The following is an 18,630-nucleotide window of genomic DNA, read 5'->3' as shown; positions in this document are numbered from 1 at the left end:
TCCACAATGCCTACAACTTTAAATATATATTGTGGTTTTGCAAAAGTCAAGACTACTTAAATATGCCTTATTGTTATAATTGAATAACAACCCATGTTATGAAATACAAATTTTATTTTTATTAAACAAAAATTATTTTTATTAATGATGTAATGAAATACAAAAGGTAAGTGTGGTAAGCAAAAAATATTTTTATTATTGATGTAATGAAATACAAAATTTAAAACCAAATGGGTCAAACCATTTTGTTATAATTGAATAGTAAAATTTAAAACATATAGAAGTACAAAAATAGAAACTTTTAGTAGAAAATTTGGAACATCTCTAATATTATATAGCCATCATATTAAAGAAAATAAGTGTGATAAATAAGAATTATTTTTATTGATGGTGTAATTGGAATACAAAATTTAAAATTGTGTCTTTTTATTTGGGGAATAGTACTTCAAGAATTCAATAGTATAGGTTAACCCATGATGTACCAATTAAATAATAAACAAATAAAAATAGATAGAAATAGTAAAAAATATAGAAGAAAAAACAAAAAAAAAACTTATAGAAAAATTAAGATACATCCTTGATATTATATATTCATCATATTATACAAAAATAAGGATCGTGATTAAATAATAAAATTTTAACTTTAGATAGATATATAAAAGATTGTAGAAGAAATAAAAACAAAAAGTAGACACATCTATGATATTATTATTATTATTATTATTATTATTATTATTATTATTATTATTATTATTATTATTATTATTATTACTACTACGTGCAACACATGCACACGCAAAGTACTAGTATTATATAAATATATATTTATGTATAAGTACTTATGTATATGTGCTTTAACTATTCATGCATGCATGTATGTATGTGTGTGTGCACTACTATGCATCCATAAATGTATATATCTATATATTTATTATTTTTTTGCTGCAATTATTTTATATATTTATTTATTTATTTATACATGTATATATCTATACATCCAACTCGAGCCCAACCTGAACCCAACCAAAAGTTTCAAGGTTGGGCTAGGGGTTCAACAACCCGGATTGGATTTGGATTGACCTCAACCCGATCTAACCCGGATTGGGCTCGGCGCTCCGCACTAGAAAGAGAAATGTGTCTGTTATTTGTCCCTACGTGACTAGATCTTTTAACGCCCTCTCTTTCAGTTGTCCTCACTCTCGTGCTGTTATCTCCAAAGACATGGCCGAAACTAATCCCAGTAGCCCACATCGATCCTTCTCTTCTAATATATTCACTAGAGAAAAAACCACATATATCCAGTATGAATTGCATAGATTAGCAGGAATTCCTCCTCGAGCTACATGTCCATGTGAGTGAAACTTCATTTTCTTTCTCTCTCCTCTTATCTGTTCCAATCTGACTCTTCTTTTCTTTTTTTCTTCTTAGTCCAGTGCTTTAAGCTGCATTTACTCTGTTCTTTGGTTCATTAGCGTTCTGGGTTTACCATAATGTATGGGTTGTCTTTTAAAGTTCATAGAAATTCGAAGATGTTGCTTTGTTTTAGCATTCTTGCTTGTATACTAGAGAATCATTATAGTTCCTTCGTTCTCCCCATAACTTGCATGTTTGCTTCTGGTTACATGTGGGAGACTTTAGCTTCAGGACAAAACCTCCATTCATATGCATCCAAGGTGGTTGTTTAATTGCCACACCTGAACAAGGTTGCCTTTCATTTGCCATTGCTTTCCTTCTCTTGCTGCCTGGTATTTACATTTATCCAACCGCAATTGGTTTACTTTACACGATTCTACCTGCACTGTCTCTTATTAAACAAACTTCGGGTAGCTCTGCCTAGAAAAGCTTGTGACCGACCCATTAACCCTGAATGTGAGTACCTAGATGTATTGGAGGATTCTATCTAATTTGTTTTATTAGTTATTAACCTAAAAGTCAGCAAATTCCCAAAGTAAGTCTATGAGAGAAAGGTAAAAACTGATTATTGGACTTAACCCATAGTCTGTGATTTCATCTTGCCAAGTCAGTCTTCAAAACATACATCTGATTCAGACTTTTGTCTGTGTCTATGCAATATGTTAACCTACTTTTTCAGTTCTTATTATAAAGTTAATGATCTTGCTGATATCTATAGCTCTAGTTGTTAGGTTGTCAAGATACTTAACGGTACAAGTGTAAATAAGGATATAAAGGGTCCTGAAGACAACTTTTCTTTTTTATTTTTGGTTATTATGACTCATTTTTCCAGATTGTGTTTGTTTTAGATTAAGGAGTCCTGAAACACCTCATTTTAGTGGTGTCTTCATGAAGTAGGTCAAATCCTTATTTCTTCTAATTTCATGTTCTAAGATTTTTGTGAAGAGCACAAAGAATAGCAGAAAATAACAAAGAAATCAAAGTGAGAACACACAGATTTAGGTGATTTGGCATATTGAGCCTACATCCACAGAGGATCCCTGTGAAACTCAACTATTTTAAGTCAATTGTTACAGCCCCAGCAGAAAGCTAGTATTTATACTATTGAGCTAGAGTTTATTACTGCTGATGCCATAATCCTTACATAATTAACCAAAATACACCTGTTTGGACATTGTATGGACAAATTTCGTAGTGTCTGGGCCAGGAGCTCCTTCCCCAGGCCCAGACCCCCAGTTGGAGCCAGGGCCCCCAACACCTTTCTAATGCAAGGTTCAAAGTATCGATACGATACGCATTTCGGCCGTATCATATCAGTACTTAGAAGCGGCCGATACACACTTTTTTTTTTGTTTTTTTTCGAAGTTTGGTTTTTTGGGAAGCTTATAAGATGTTTTTTATCATTAAAAAAAGTTGGGGGTCCGAAACACCTGGAAACGTATCTTTTTCAAAAGATACGATACGATACGGGGCATATCGTATCGATACTTTGAACCTTGTGTGCAGGTAGGGGGTACACTACTTCAGCAACCTCCCTTTGTAGGTGTTGTATCCTCATCCTTCATAATACAAGACCTTCTTCGTCAAAGATTTCTTTTCAGTTGTGATTGTTTGAACAATGTATTGCTTCATCCTTTAATGTCATTGTTACTTCAGCTTAAATTGAGGCTTCTAAGCTTAACTAATCATCATCATCCAAGCGTTTATCCCAACTATATGGGGTCGGTGACATGAATCCTGTTTCACAATTCCATTCTGTTTAATGTCATATCAATTGTTAAATTACAGGCACTGAAATTATTTTTACACTTCAACTCATGTCCTTTTTGGTCTACCCCTAGTCCTTCTAGTCCCTTCAACTTGCAACAAATCAATTCTTCCTACAGGTGCTGTTGGTGGTCCTCCATGCACGTGACCAAGCCATCTTAGTCTACTTTCTCTCATTTTATCACCTATTAGACCTACTCCTAGGTTCTTTCAAATGACTTCATTTCTGACCCTATCCTTTCTAGTTTTTCCCTCAGCAAATACATATTCTCTATACTCATTTTTTGGACATGTTTCTTGACTGCCCAACATTCTGATCCATACAACATAGCTGGCCTTCCAACTGTTTCGGTATGTTGTTTCTAAGATTAACTAATAATTTAACCAAAGATTGGGACATCTGTTAAAGAAGGACCCTTTTCAACTTTTATTTCACATAGTGTGGATGAATTATCTCTCAGATTGTGGAAGGTTAGTGAAGATATTCTTGTCGTACATTGCATTTAAACTCACTAGGAAATTAACTTCTCAGCTTAAAAAGGATGATGCTGCAGATAATTTTGGTGATTTTCTGCCCATCTGTATATTTACCTCTGTTAATTTCTGATCCAGAAAATAAGACAGAAAGGCCTGCAAAAAAGAACATCATAGAATTTGAAATTTATTCATAAAATGGCATTACTTACTCAATGTTGGTCCCAGATATCCGGGCCTTGGGAGGGGTGGACTGGATACAGACCTTACTTTCAGCATTATCTTGCATGAAGTGGCTGTTGTCAGATTTGAACTTGCATTCCCATGCTTGCTAGCTGGAGATTTTACCATTGTTCCAAGCATGTGTGAAACTTACATTAGTTGAGTGTAGTTGAATGTTTTTATACTTTCTAGTCTAGTAGAGTTAGTGTATCGGAACCTTTTTTATAAATTATTAAAAGCTAGCGGAAGGTATGATATATTTATTTACTCTTCACTTGGTAAAACAACAAATAATTTTTATCTTGTGTTGGGGAGCAATGGAGCTTAAGTTTTGGAGTTTCAAGAAACAAAGGGATCTATGTAATTAACTTTTTTATTTTTTGTTATTGAAGGTTGATGATTGAATGCACATCCAGTCACCCCTTTTTAGAACCGAGATCCAGGCTTGCCCTCTTTGATTGTAAGAGTAATTTTAGATGGAGTTCCAAGAAGTCTCAAGTTCAACCTGTTGATAAACACAAGCATGACAATCTTTTTCTTGATAAGCGTGGGGTATGGAGAAGCATTAATCCCAAAAGGCTTTCAAGGAAAAAGGGTAAGTACTTATTCAACTATATGAATCCTGCTCCACCATTCCAATCTGTTCAGTGATCCATTTTACAACTTGAATATCTATTGATTCTATTCCTATATAGGTGGTTCTTTAAGGGGACGAGGATGGAAGTATGGCTCTGGATTTATAGATGGTGTTTTCCCTGTGATGAGCCCCACTGCTCAGCAGCTTCTGGACTGCATACAGAAGGAAACTGATGCTAACACAATTTGGGGTTCTCTGGATATTCTTCCTCCTACTCACTCCACATGGGATGATCTCATTAACATAGTCGTTCAACTTCGCCTCAGTAAACAATGGGATCCTATTGTGTTGGTAAGAAAAAAAATCCACTTCCATACATGTAGAATTTCCTATGTAGCACAAACCTGCCACCAAGTATGATTTCCTAGACACTGTTTGTTTTTTGAGGACATTGCCAGCATGTAAAAGAAGCATGAGGCTATGAATCTCTACATACTAAATCAAAGTGTAAGGTTCCCGTCAAATGTGGTGTAGCAAAGGCATATCCATGCATATGGTTCTAATGCAATAGGGAGAACTATTGTGGGTTATGTTTCTGTAACCCCAGTGATCAGATTTTTTTTTTTTTTTTACAGTCAGCAAAGTATGGCAAACATCTAGAAAAATTCTACAGGTCAGATGGTTATCAGCCAGCTAGGTTGATTGTTTGTTTATGAGATATATTTTGAACTCCATTCAAAATCTTTTGTATCTCATTGATGCATTCAATTTGACAGGTCTGCCACTGATGAGCCATAACCTTTATTACCTGCATGCTCGTACATGTTTAGTGTATTGGTATTAGACACTGAGTACTTGCTGGAAACTTTAGATGTACTCTACAGCATTAACACTTTTGAAGTAGCTAAAATTTTTTTTAACAGATTATACTATAAAAAATATCTGTATATGTTAGAAGTTTAAACAGATTTGGCAAGACATTGGTCTCAAGAATGACAGCTTCAAAACTAGACATAAAAGCATGATATAGAGAGCATCCAAACCCATTTCCTTTCCAGAATTTTGGGCAATGGAGAGTTGTATCCGTCTTTATCATATTCGTTTCCATGTTGGTATGTGTATCAGGGCATCATAGACAACAACTATCCACTGACCAAGGTCACCCAATTCTTGACTTAGATGTAATAACAAAGAAACTTTCATCTAGTAAACATCAATGCAAGAAAATATAATCTAGGAAGAACCAAGTCTTGCCCTTCTGTTGATCCACAAAGATTGTCTCATTCTATTTTATCTTTGAGAAGGTGATCTGATATTATTTCTTGGAGTATCTAAATAAATGGTACATCATGAATGTTCCAGGTATGCGAGTGGATTTTGCATAGAAGCTCCTTCCAGGCTGATGTCATGTGCTACAATTTACTCATAGATGCTTATGGGCAGAAATTCCAATATAAGAAGGCAGAATCTGCTTACTTAGGACTATTACAAGCCCGATGTGTTCCTACGGAGGATACTTATGCTCTTCTTATTCGGGCCTACAGCATATCTGGGTTTATAGAGAAGGCTGAGGCTATCTTTGCTGAGATGCGAAAATATGGTGTTCCTCCAAGTATGCTACTACTATATTTGTAATTTCTTGATCTTGATCCAACTGGAACACAAACTTCAATTAATTATAACTTTGATAAACTGGATTTCATTCATAATCAAGCGTTCCCAGATAAGTTTATTCTCCTAAGGTAGTGGTTTTGATAAACTGGTTTTCCCAGATAAGCGTATTCATTCAACTCAAAAGTTGTTTTGTTTTTCTGTTGAAGTACAAGGCAAAATGCAAATGCTTTTTTTACCTTTGTAAATTTTACATGGATTAAATTCTTACTGATCATTTTTTAAAATGAAAACAAATACAAATATGGTATTTTGTTTCATGCACCAGCAATGCCTCACCATTCTCCGTACTTAATGAATGATGAACCCATGCATGTATTATGATTATGATCCATTTCTTATAACTATGAAACTTAACATCAATATAACATTGGCCGATCTTGAATTTACCCAATTAGAACCTTGATTTTACTCAGGTGTTGTTGTATACAATGCTTATATTGATGGGTTAATGAAGGGAAGAAACACTCAAAAGGCACTGGATATTTTTGAGAGGATGAAAAGAGATAACTGCCAGCCATCTACGGAAACATACACAATGTTGATTAACTTATATGGAAAGGTGGGGGTGTTTCCTTTGTTTTATTATACCATGTTTTCTTTTCTTCCAGTTTATGTCCTGCCTAACTGAGAATTAGATTTCATATTGTTATTCAGGCAAGTAAATCTCATATGGCCCTAAAAATTTTCCGCGAAATGAAGAATCAAAAGTGCAAGCCTAATATTTGCACATACACTGCTCTCATAAATGCATTTGCAAGGGAAGGACTATGTGAGAAAGCAGAAGAAGTATTTGAAGAGTTGCAAGAAGTTGGACATGAGCCTGATGTGTATACTTATAATGCCCTCATGGAAGCTTACAGGTTAATAGCATTCATTCAATGCTTTCATACCAATGAAGATTCTTTCCAAATAGCATGTCTAGTTAAGCTCCTAACTTTTCCCCCATCAAGCAGCCGTGCAGGTTTTCCATATGGAGCGGCTGAGATATTCTCTCTCATGCAGCACATGGGATGTGAACCTGATAGAGCTTCATATAACATTATGGTAGATGCATATGGGAGAGCTGGTCTTCATGAAGGTAAATTTGGATAAATCAGTTATTGCTTACAACAAAGAATCAAGTATTTATACCATACAGGATTAATCCTTCCAACCATAAATCAGTTTATGCTTACAAGCCAAAAATGCTTCTTTAAAGCCCTTCAAGCACCACATTGCAAAACAATTCTGTGCATGGAATAGTATCTAAAGTACAGAATGCCCTACTGTTAAAGCGTTTCAAGCCTTACAACCACATCTTTTCACACAATGTGGCACATATCCAGTTGACTAACTTTTGTGAGAAGCTAACCAACCAACTTAAATGTACAGTACACTTAGACTCCATTCTGTTAGATACTGTACCAAAAATTAAATTAAAAATAAACTAAACAAGTTATAACATGAACTCCTCTACTACTAATAATAATAACAATAAAAGTAATAACAAAATAAAAATAACAGCAACTACAATAATAGCCCTTCTACAATAGCAAGCAATAGTTGCTAATATTGGCATTGGAAATCATTGTGAAGCTGTTCAGGTTGTCATGTCACAGCCTAACATTATTAGTAGTTTATTTAGTAGCAGCCAGCGGGTCCCACTTTTTTCAAAACATGGGGTGCAATATGTAGAGCTTCTACATGCACCACTCATAACTCTGTAATGATTCTCATTACTAGTATTAAGAACCATTATTTAGTACAACATTTATACTACTAATTGTAGTAGTGACAACAATAATATTAATTGAGAATGGGTTTGCTACTCAAGTCATTTGGTGAGCTTAACTAAACAACCTAAGAATCTTCCATGTGGTAAGTTAATTAGCTTGGAGTTTAAAAGGGGGTCTCCGTTCCTCCTCATCCCCTTTATTCATGGAAAATATCTAGGCCCAAAAACCTTGTCATGTATGTAAACCTTGCATTATGACATTTATATTGGTTACCTAAGGTATACATACATATTTTTATTCTTCTGCCTGTCATTCAAGCCTTGATTTAGTGTTATCGATGTGTATCATCATTTTTCCACTTTATCCATGTGTTCCTAAGCATATCCCGATACATCTTTCAAAATTGCTTTTCGAATACTCTTCATGATAATGATATTTTGGACCTTGCCTGAGGCTTAAGCCTTGAGGCAACTTTTATGTGCATTGCCTCAAGGCTTAAACCTTTTAAAACTATGAATACCATCTAAAATATCTTTTCTCATATTATAAAAAATTGTCTCCCATTGATTACCCCCATTCCAACCCACTTTTCACTCTCTTAAGTACTCCCTTTCTGTTTTAGATGCACAGGCCGTATTTGAAGAACTAAAGCGCCTGGGGATGACTCCAACAATGAAATCCCACATGCTTCTCTTATCAGCCTACTCAAAAACTGGCAATGTGGAAAAATGTGAGGAAATTGTAAACCAGATGCATAAATCTGGTCTAAGACCAGACACCTTTGTATTGAACAGTATGCTCAACACTTACGGAAGGATGGGGCAATTCAAGAAAATGGAAGAAGTTCTAAGTGCAATGGAGAACGGCCCATATGAAGCTGATATCAGCACATATAACATCCTTATCAATATATATGGCCGGGCAGGATTTTTGGACAAAATGGAGGATCTGTTCGAATCACTTCCCTCCAAAAATTTAAAACCTGATGTTGTGACATGGACTTCTAGGATGGGGGCCTACTCTAGAAAGAAGCTATACACAAAATGCATAAAAATCTTTGAAGAAATGATTGATTCCGGTTGCTATCCAGATGGAGGAACCGCCAAGGTTCTCCTTTCAGCATGTTCAAGTGAGGACCAGATTGAACAAGTTACCACTGTAATCAGAACAATGCACAAGGATATGAGGACAGTGTTGCCTGTTTGAAGATTCCTGATTTCTCCTTTATGATACTGAAACAGGTATGTCATTGATCCATAAGCAACCCCCACTACATATGCACCTAAAGAAATGAATTCATGTTATCCATGCATTTCCTTCTGCATCAAGTAACCAGTACATGGCTATATGCTTTTATGAAGCCAATTAATAGAGCAAGAAGAGTAGAAAGATAAAGTATATGTTTGGTATGGCTTCCGTTTATTAAATAAACGTTTGTACTTGATTTATCTTCAAAACTGAGAAAAAGTGGTTGATAAACATTTTTCTGGTATTTGTTGACAGCTAGATGCCATTAGGCACCACATAAGCAGAACAGTAAATAAACACCTTTGTGTTGGGGGAAACGTTAAATTGAAGCTTCTCCCAACGGTTGGTTTGCACGTAAGATAAGACAAACATTTATAAGATAAATAGGCGTATGAAATAGCATGATAAATGCCCACATGGCGATGACATGACACCATTTATCAAATAATCGGAAGCCATACCAAACACCTTGAAAGTTTCAGGTTGGGTTATTCTGGGGTTGGCCCTGTTTATTCAATTCATTCTGCTAAAATGTTCTTATTTCTTAGGACTACCATACTTGACCATATCATACTAGAAAGTTTTTTATTCAAACTTAAAATAGTTGATACATTTATACAAACACATGTATTCATTAATGCTGCATATACATAACCACATTTATATGATATTTATACAAATAAATATGAAGACGTGTCAGGTTCCTGTTGGCAAAGGCCTCAACCCTAACCCAACCAAAGTTAAATTGGGTTCATATTTTTTAACCCTAACCCAAAGTTCAACCCGATCCAATCCAACCTGACCTTTTCATGTTGGGCTCAGGTTGGTTCTGGCCAAGCCAGCCTAAGTTGCACTCCTAGTTTTCAGTCAATGTTCCTAAAACCAAGTTAGGCGTCAAACCATAAACACCACCACCTCACAGTTCCAGTCGATATTTGATATCATAAACAAATAAAGTATAAATATAAAATACAAAAAAATAAATATATATATATATATATATGAATCATGTGAATGGTTCATGATTTTCTTATCACAAGGATTTTGAGCTTATAAATGGAAGAAATCAAAAAGGTCCATGTTGAGTTGATCACCATTTCAATAGGTAGGGCTGTGAATGGACTTCGAAATTCCAATACCCAATACCAGTTCAGCATGTGGATTTGAATGTTAAAACTTGCATCCAATAATATGATTCCGGTTAAATAATAATAATAATAATTATTATTATTATTATTATTATTATTGGACACTATATAATTATATAAAATTTGTATAAGCATAAATTAAAAAGTAAATAATTTTTTAAAACCTTTTAATTTTCTTTTTATTTTAGGCATAATAACTCGGACTCGGATTAAATTTGAATCCAAATGTATCCAGCTAAATCCAATTTAAATCTGAGCCAATTACAGCCCTACCCATGGGTCATCTGATAATGGCTGAATTTGGTTTTATTTTTCAAAATAAAAACAACTTACGTATCAGCAAAATTATATTGTTTTCGCTGATGTGGCACTTGATTTTGTTTTCAAAAACAAAACTGATCATGCTGTGGAACATCCCCAAGTGGGATGGGATTCTATGCAACCAAAAACTCTGCACACACTGTGAAAGCATGAGAAACCAGTCGCACATTGGGAATGTCTCCCTCCCCCCCATGATATTCACACATTATGTATAGAAGATATTTCCAATGTGAGGTCGTTAATAGCTAAATATTTTCCCTAACTTTTCTTTCAAACCAAAAAACAGCTAAGACTGTGTTTGGTTGCAATGCAAATAAATTTGCACTGATGCAAAATTATGGCAGTGCAAATGATTTGAGTATAAATTCTGACTTATTTTTATTTCAAATTTTAGCTTATTTTGTTTGATTACAGTACAAGTAAGTAAATTAAGACGTGAAACAGAATAATGTAAAATCCAAAATAAAATTAAACAAGAATTTGCATTTTTTACATTTGCACTACCATGCATTTGTGTATTACCAAACACAGCCTAGACAAATTAATAAATCATTCAGTTAAGCTACTCCAGCTTTTATAAGACAACTCCTCAGTGTACCGTGGTCCATGTAGGAAGTGAGAACTTCCAAACAAAGTATTCCCTCTTGGGAGATTCCCTGAATGTGGAAAACTATTCTTAGGACCACTGATTTATGTGGGCCCTTCTGTACCAAAACCACATGATCTTTTCATTGACGTCTGATTTTGAAGATTCCCTTGTGTGGGCCCATGGATTTTAAATATTAACCTCACTTAAGTAGAGGGCTAGAGGGTTCCAGCTCCACTAAGCTCCACTAGCACATAGTCACCTAATGCCATTCAAGACTTCAGGTCCCACTAGGACACTAATCAATAAATGTGCAGGGGTGTTTTAGTCATTTGTGTAATCTCTTGCATTGACAAAAATAACCCTGTCGGTGCACTTATACAGAGTTGTCTACTAGACTACTAGAGTAGGGGAATTCAATGGTACTGGTTTAACAAGCTAATGAGGCTAAAATAATTAACAACTGGCAATGGGTCCGAATCCAAATCTGAGCCCAATGTGGTTAAAATACTTCAATTTTGATAGAACTGTCAATGGGTCGGATCTGATTTGGAACGAAACAATTATTAATCGGTTCAACATGACAAACCCAAAACCATCCCATATTTTTTAATCAGGACAATTAGGTCTGACCCAATTATACTTAAAACTTTATATAAATATATTGATAAAAGAAATATTTTAATCCAAATTATCTTATATACAATCTATGAAACTTACCTTTATGAATATAAAATATTACAAAAATTACAAAAAAAAGGAGACGCTTATATAATAGGCGTTTGGCATCGGTGCTCGGAACAGTATATTGTTTTCTAAGAAAAACGGTATTGGGCATGTGGAGTTATAAGCTTATTTTTATTTGGAACCGGTGCTGCCACATAGGCGTTTTTTGAGAAAACAGCACAAGTTTTTTTTTTTTTTTGTACCAATGCTGGCAGCAATGTTTTCAACATTGATCTTATTATACAACATTCAAGATGATGCCACATTGATGTCATGTTATTGCATCGTTGGCAGCAATGCATCATTTTCCAAGAAATCATCAAATTTGGTGTTGCTCCAGACCACACTTTTCCGATTTTTAAGGTATGGTCTGGAGCAACGCTTTTTTCCTGAGAAAACGGTACCAAACAAGAGGGTGTTGCTTCCAGCATCGTTTTCTCTGATGTAATGCCTACATGGCACAGTTTGGAACAAGAACTGATCCTGACCCAATTATTAATCGGGTAAAAAAAATGGGAGAATAACCGATCAGCCCAAGGTCAGAATTTGTAGGCTCAAAGTACAGTTGGGGTGGATGCCAGCTCAGAATTGATGCCAATTCACGGGCAGGCATTGGTGTGTAGAGTGGGGGTTTTTGACCTTTGGAATGTTTATAGCTATGCAGTGAAAATCAGAAATCTGCATTGGGCCTGTCTGTACTTCTCTGAAGAAAAACTATAGAACTGGAACCGACATAATTGATTTGATTGGTTTGGTTCTATTGACTAGACCCGACCCATTGAGTCCTGGGCAACCCAACAAACGAGCCTTCTCTGGATAGGTTAGTGGGGATGGGGTATTGTTACTATGGCCCAAATTTCAGGTCTAATGTGTGGTCTAAACTGGGTCTGATCTTACATAAAATGGCTCTGATATCATTTGTTAGGGCTAACCCATCTATTATCACCGTTAGACCAATACAGGTAAGTAGTTGAGGGTATTTTAGGCATTAAAGAAAAGGATCTCTCAGCTTTCACCATCTTCATGTTTGGTGAAGAGATACCTGCTCCTAGGATATTAGTGGGTCGAGTTAGGTGGTAAACTTGCCTTTAGGTTATGTTTTGTTTGAAGGAAAAAAATAGGGAAAGCAAGGGAAAGGCTACTTTTTCCTTCAAACCAAATGTAGCCTTAACTCTTATAAGAGAGTTAGGTGGTAAATTTGCCTTTAGGTTATGTTTGGTTTGAAAGAAAAAATAGGGAAAGGAAGAGAAAGGCTACTTTTTCCTTCCAACCAAACATAGCCTTAACTCTTATAAGATTATGATAGAATTTTTTTTTTTTTTTTGGTAATAGATTATGGTAGAGTCGGTCTTAATCAGGCTTGGGTATCTCAAATTCTCAACCCAAACCTAACCTGACCTAGTTATATAAACGGGGTCATTAAATCCAACCCAATCCATCTTATAGACCATGGTTTTTAAACTGTTATTAATCCAAACAGTTAGATTGTTTGGCCTAAAAACCGTTTAGGCAATTAATTTTATAAAAAACTGTTGACTTGATCAGTGACTTATTAATTCGGGTGATCAAACTGTTGACCCGTTTAACTCAAATAAGGATTATTGACTATTTTTATTTATTTTTTATTTTAAATTAGAACGGGCAATCCATTTAAACTGAATGATTGATCTGCTGACCCATGGCCAAAAAAGTTTTGTTTCTGAATCGGTTATTGCCATAATATAACATCCAGCTATACTCACCCAAGCTTATATTTTCAAATATTTTAATGATGTAGTTATCAATTGGTATGTTCAGCACCATCAACCCGATCGCAGCTGACCCGACCCGAATCTTATGGTGTCGGGTCGATGCGAGTTTTACCACTTGGCCCGACCACTGACATCCCTGCACTGTAGAACCAGTTGTAGAATATAGCATTAGCTTAGCATAAGGGCACTTTTGGGGATGGCGGACGGGTTAGGTTGGGTAATCTCATTTTGTTTGATGAGGTTCTAGTTGTAGTTGGTATGAGTTCAGGTTGGGTTCGGATTAAGAAAAAATCCATACGAAACCTAACCCGTTGACGTCTATCTCATGGGCCACAAGGCCCACAACCCCGGACTTAGAACGGTAGAACGTAGAAAATCCAGGCGGTGTCTCGTCCGGCTGTCTCATATATCAAAAGAAAATGCAACTATGGATGAAAAGGGAAATCAAAACAACGGCTGGGATCGGTTCGGCTTGGCAAGGGTCCGACCCGATCGGAAAAAGGTACATTTGGTCGGACTTCACATCGGGTGTAGAGTAAACAACCGCTACCCGACAAATATTCTTTGCATGCTTACCCAAGTTCACAGATCACAAGGCGGTAAGAATATTTGTCGCATGTGGAAGTCACGTGCGTGCACGTGACAGACAGTCAGACACACACCATGAGGTCCAGGACAAAGGCCAGGAGGGACCTGAGTCTGGAAATGAATAACATAACATAACAAACCCACCAACTTTTGGGTTGGTGGGTTGGTGGGTGGGTTTTTTTTTCTTTTCTTTTCTCCAAAAGCGGGTTGATGGGTTATTTTCCGATGGATTGCGACAGCGCCGAAGTCTGGCTCGCCACCTCGTGTCAAGCTCTACAATTTTCTCTTGCAACGTGTCTCTTCGACTGTATCAAGTATCAACAACTCTGTGGGTCCACTCAGGAAGATCCACCCTTGGTTCGTACTTCGAAGTTCCAGATCAGATGATTTTGACGGTGCGAATTTTCATCCAGATCCTAAGATCGGACGGTGAAGGATAATCGCCGCTCTAATTTCCCACGTGGGAACCATTTATTGGGTCCCACGCCATCGTCCTATGAAACCTAACACGTCTCGTGTCGGCATTGTTCCACGTGCCAGATTTTCTTCTTTTTCCGATTAATATAAGCCGTAAATTAGGGGATCTCCACTCTATTCATTAAGCAGAGCAGTAGAGACCAGAGAGAGAGAGAGGGAGAGAGCAAATTTTCGATTCTAATGGCGTCGAGATTGTGGGCTTCAAGGGCTGCTTCTTATCTCAGGGTCTCTGTACGTCACAGAGGCTTTGCTTCTGGTAAACTGAATTCCTATTTTGCTTTCCCTTTTCGTCTCCCAAGATTTGCCTCTTGTATGCTTACTTTTGGAAAGATCAAATGGAGGTGTAAAGAGCAGAGGGGAAAAGGACATGCGTGCATATTTAGATCTCCTTTATGAACTTGTTAGAATGCTAGATCTATGCTTTTCTCTTCAAAAAATCTACTTTTTTGAAATGGGTTGAGTTTAGTTTGCTCTAGCATTTTCTGCAATTCAAATTTTCGTGTTGATCCGAGCAGATACGAGATATTAGTATTATTATTGCTTTGAATTTAGGTTTTCGGTTGTTTCTGTTGATGAGGGTTATTTTGGGTGTCTGTTTGTATGTATTCAATAGGGTCTTCCTCCTGTACAACTGTCTGCGCTTCCTGAAACTTGATCTTTAATGAATTCTTGTTCATAGTAGGGTTAATATGCCAATCAGTTTATACAGTTCAGTGATTAATATCAAGAGAAATTGAATGCTGCAGCATCATAAACTATTTACTTTATAACCAAACAACACAATTTGTGGGGTTGGTTGGATCATAAAGCTATGGAGCTTTATGCTTAGAGAGTTTTGTAGTTATCTATTTTCTTGCTTCTATCTTCATTTTCTTCAACTCAGGTGATATTCTGAAACTTCAGTTGGTGCACACGGTTGCTTTAGTTCATGTGTACATTTTAGATATCAAGCAGACCTCGATCGCTTTTGTAGCTGTTGTTTATCTGGTTCCATGCCTTAGTTTCCCGTGATTTCGATTACCAACGAGTGGTTCCCCATATACGATGGTTAATTATTCACTTGTATCTCTTCAAACATTATTTTTCTTAAATGTAGCATTTACAAGAGTAAGAAATAATTTCCTTGGCACAAGATATTAAATAGGAAAAACGAATCAAATTTCTAACTTTATTGGTGTTTCACTTAGAAAATAAACCTAACAGTTGAGAAATGTACAAGTGTCGCCAGAAATGATCATATGAATCGGGGGGATCGACCACTTCCCAGAGAATGACTCATAGAAAATTAGAAGAAATGCCATTTCTTACAGTTGGTACTCACATTTTGGAAATTGTTTGTTTTCCACAGCCATTTTACATGCAATAAAATACACTTCAATCCTCTTGGCCTGCCAAGTGTATGTAAAAAACCCTCTTTCAGACTTAAACATTGAAAAAAGAGCCCCTTTTCTCCTTAATCTTCATTTAAATCTTGCAGTTCCTGCCAGCTGTGAGTACTCCTATAAGTTATGTGTATAGGATTGCTATGGATTAGGATTTAGGAAACCCTACATTTCGAAAGTCCAAGAGTGCTGTATCATTTGGATGGATAGTTTGGATTCAATCGAAACCAGTTCTCGTTGTGGCAGGAGAAAAAGGAAAGTTATTTTTAATTACTAATCTAGGATCTCATGTCTAAAATGAATGACTTCTTAAGTTCTTACTTGGGATTCTAATGTGTCACTTTGTATATTTATCCTCTGTTAATGGTGGTAATATTGAAAAGAAAGAAAAGAGAGTAACGAAAAGAGTATCTTTTCTTGTGTTTACTGTCTAAGAGGCATTAAAGTAGCACAATCTAGATATATGCCACAAAAAGGTTAAGAAAATAAGCTAAAAAAAATTGTAGTTGTGACTTAAGTAGAAGAATGTATGGTGGCATGTGATTTTGTGGAGCATTGGAGCCTGATGCCCATCATATTTAGCTGCGCATGTGCAGAGGTAAGGCCGTGTACATCTGTCCCTCCCCAGACCCTGCATTGGCAGGAGCCTTGTGCACTGGGCTGTCCTTTTGTTACATGTAGCAGGACTTCAGGAGATATATGTTGTACTCTCTTGCTTTAGAGATGACGGTCATGGTGGCTCAAAGTAGAAATCCCAAATATTAAATCAAAGCTTTTCTTCTCATTACCCTTCTTTGGAAGGGGAGTTATAATTCTATAATCTCTGAATCCACCTGATATCCTCTAATGACAATATTGTCTCTTCATTTGGTGGGGCAGATTGATGGATTTGTGTGAGTATATCATATATAGCATCTGTACCATAATGTCAAGTGTTTTTCCTCTTAATTCAATATTTTGTAAAAGAGGGGTTGTCTGATCTTCTTATCAAGGCTGTTCTTTTTCATTTTTTTTCAACCATTGCAGTTGTGAAGGATCTGAAGTATTCTGACACCCATGAATGGGTCAAAGTTGATGGTACTTCAGCTACAGTAGGAATAACTGACCATGCTCAGGACCATTTAGGCGATGTTGTATATGTTGAATTGCCTGAAGTGGGGGCCTCTGTAACACAGGGAAATGGTTTTGGTGCAGTTGAGAGTGTCAAGGCAACTAGTGATGTTAACTCTCCCGTTTCAGGGAAAGTAATAGAAGTTAACGAAGAGCTCAACAGTTCCCCAGGTTTGGTAAGTTATCTAATGTTCTATTAGATTGCATTATAATATTGTGATAAATACCTCATTATGTAGCGAAGTTGATCTCCTAGATTTTGAGCTTGTCTCTCATTGAGCAGGTTCTTTGTCATAATTTTACTTGAAGATGGCATGTTTTCAAAATTTCATAAGCCTTTTATGTTGACCATTTAATGAATTTTGCATTATCTGTTTGATAATTTACGTATTAGCCTTTTGACCTCTTCTTTATTTGAGAAAACCTTTTTGTGTTCTTCAAAAAGAAAAGTTTTGCATGTTAGATCTGAGAGACAGGCCCCTGTTTTGCTCGAGTGATGTTAATAGAAGATCAGGGTCACTGGCTTTGTTATATTGTTAGAAAATTATATAAGATTTGCTAACAAGCTGTATCAAGTGTGACGAATGTAGACCATTAAAATACCAACTGCATTGGTTTTACTTTTAAACTGAGCAATGTTAACTTGTGACTAGTCTTTAATAAGCAAAACATTGTTCTCATTAGACTGTAATTTTGTCATTATCTTAAGGACAGGTTGATGTTTCCTGATTTAACCCAAAAAAAAAGGATTCAAAGGGGCAGTACTCATGGACAGATTGATGTTTTATATCAATAATTTTGAAATCCGTTTCTTTATTCAGGTTAATGCGAGCCCATATGAAAATGGGTGGATCATAAAGGTGGAGATCCAGGATGCTGGTGAAGTGAACACCTTGATGGACTCAGAGCGCTATACCAAGTTCTGTGAAGAAGAAGATGCTGCACACTGAGTGGACCTCGGCAAATCCCATTTACTCAAAGTACTCCAGAGGAAGTTTTTTAATATCATTCTTAGTAACTTCCCCACGTAAAGTAGTGGGCTGCCGAAAAACAATTTCTCTTCTGTATTTCCATTTTACCTCAACTGCTACCGTTGTGTCACCTTTGCCCTTTTCTCATTGAGTGGCGAGTGAGTAGAGACTTCAATTGGCTGTACCTCTGCTTTGCCTTTCTTTTTCATTAACCAACAATTCTTATCAATTCCCTGGGTTCTTGCATGATTTGGCCTTTGTGCTTCAAATCTTGAACACATCAAGTCAAGTGGTTGAGCAATCAAAATCTGATATAACCACTGCTACAACTTGGGATTTAAGATGTCAGAAAAACCTTCCTGACTTTGCTTGATGAGGTCGCAAAGTTCTTTGCCAAGAAGTGATTTCTACCTTCTAGGCTAAGATGTAAGAAATCTGATTGGATGACACCTCTTCTGTTAAGCCCATTCATGTGAATAA

The 18,630-nt window shown here is 36.2% G+C and overlaps 2 protein-coding genes across 2 annotated transcripts; both read left to right on the top strand.

The window, feature by feature from the left end:
- Positions 1-1,183: 1,183 nt before the first annotated feature.
- LOC104611004 (Tetratricopeptide repeat (TPR)-like superfamily protein) lies at positions 1,184-17,232 on the top strand. Its single transcript, XM_010277902.3, has 9 exons — positions 1,184-1,351; positions 4,269-4,471; positions 4,572-4,804; positions 5,816-6,065; positions 6,541-6,686; positions 6,782-6,987; positions 7,081-7,205; positions 8,465-9,083; positions 17,096-17,232. Exons 1-8 carry the CDS (start codon positions 1,344-1,346, stop codon positions 9,046-9,048), a joined length of 1,755 nt encoding a protein of 584 aa, XP_010276204.1. The 5' UTR covers positions 1,184-1,343; the 3' UTR covers positions 9,049-9,083; positions 17,096-17,232.
- On the top strand, positions 14,784-18,379 carry LOC104611005 (Single hybrid motif superfamily protein). Its single transcript, XM_010277905.2, has 3 exons — positions 14,784-14,943; positions 17,096-17,355; positions 18,001-18,379. Exons 1-3 carry the CDS (start codon positions 14,868-14,870, stop codon positions 18,127-18,129), a joined length of 465 nt encoding a protein of 154 aa, XP_010276207.1. The 5' UTR covers positions 14,784-14,867; the 3' UTR covers positions 18,130-18,379.
- Positions 18,380-18,630: the final 251 nt, after the last annotated feature.

Source organism: Nelumbo nucifera, chromosome 7 (assembly GCF_055504915.1).
Source record: "Nelumbo nucifera cultivar China Antique chromosome 7, China Antique-T2T, whole genome shotgun sequence".
In the NCBI taxonomy this organism is placed as follows: domain Eukaryota; kingdom Viridiplantae; phylum Streptophyta; class Magnoliopsida; order Proteales; family Nelumbonaceae; genus Nelumbo; species Nelumbo nucifera.
This window is presented reverse-complemented; position numbering and strand designations above follow the sequence as displayed.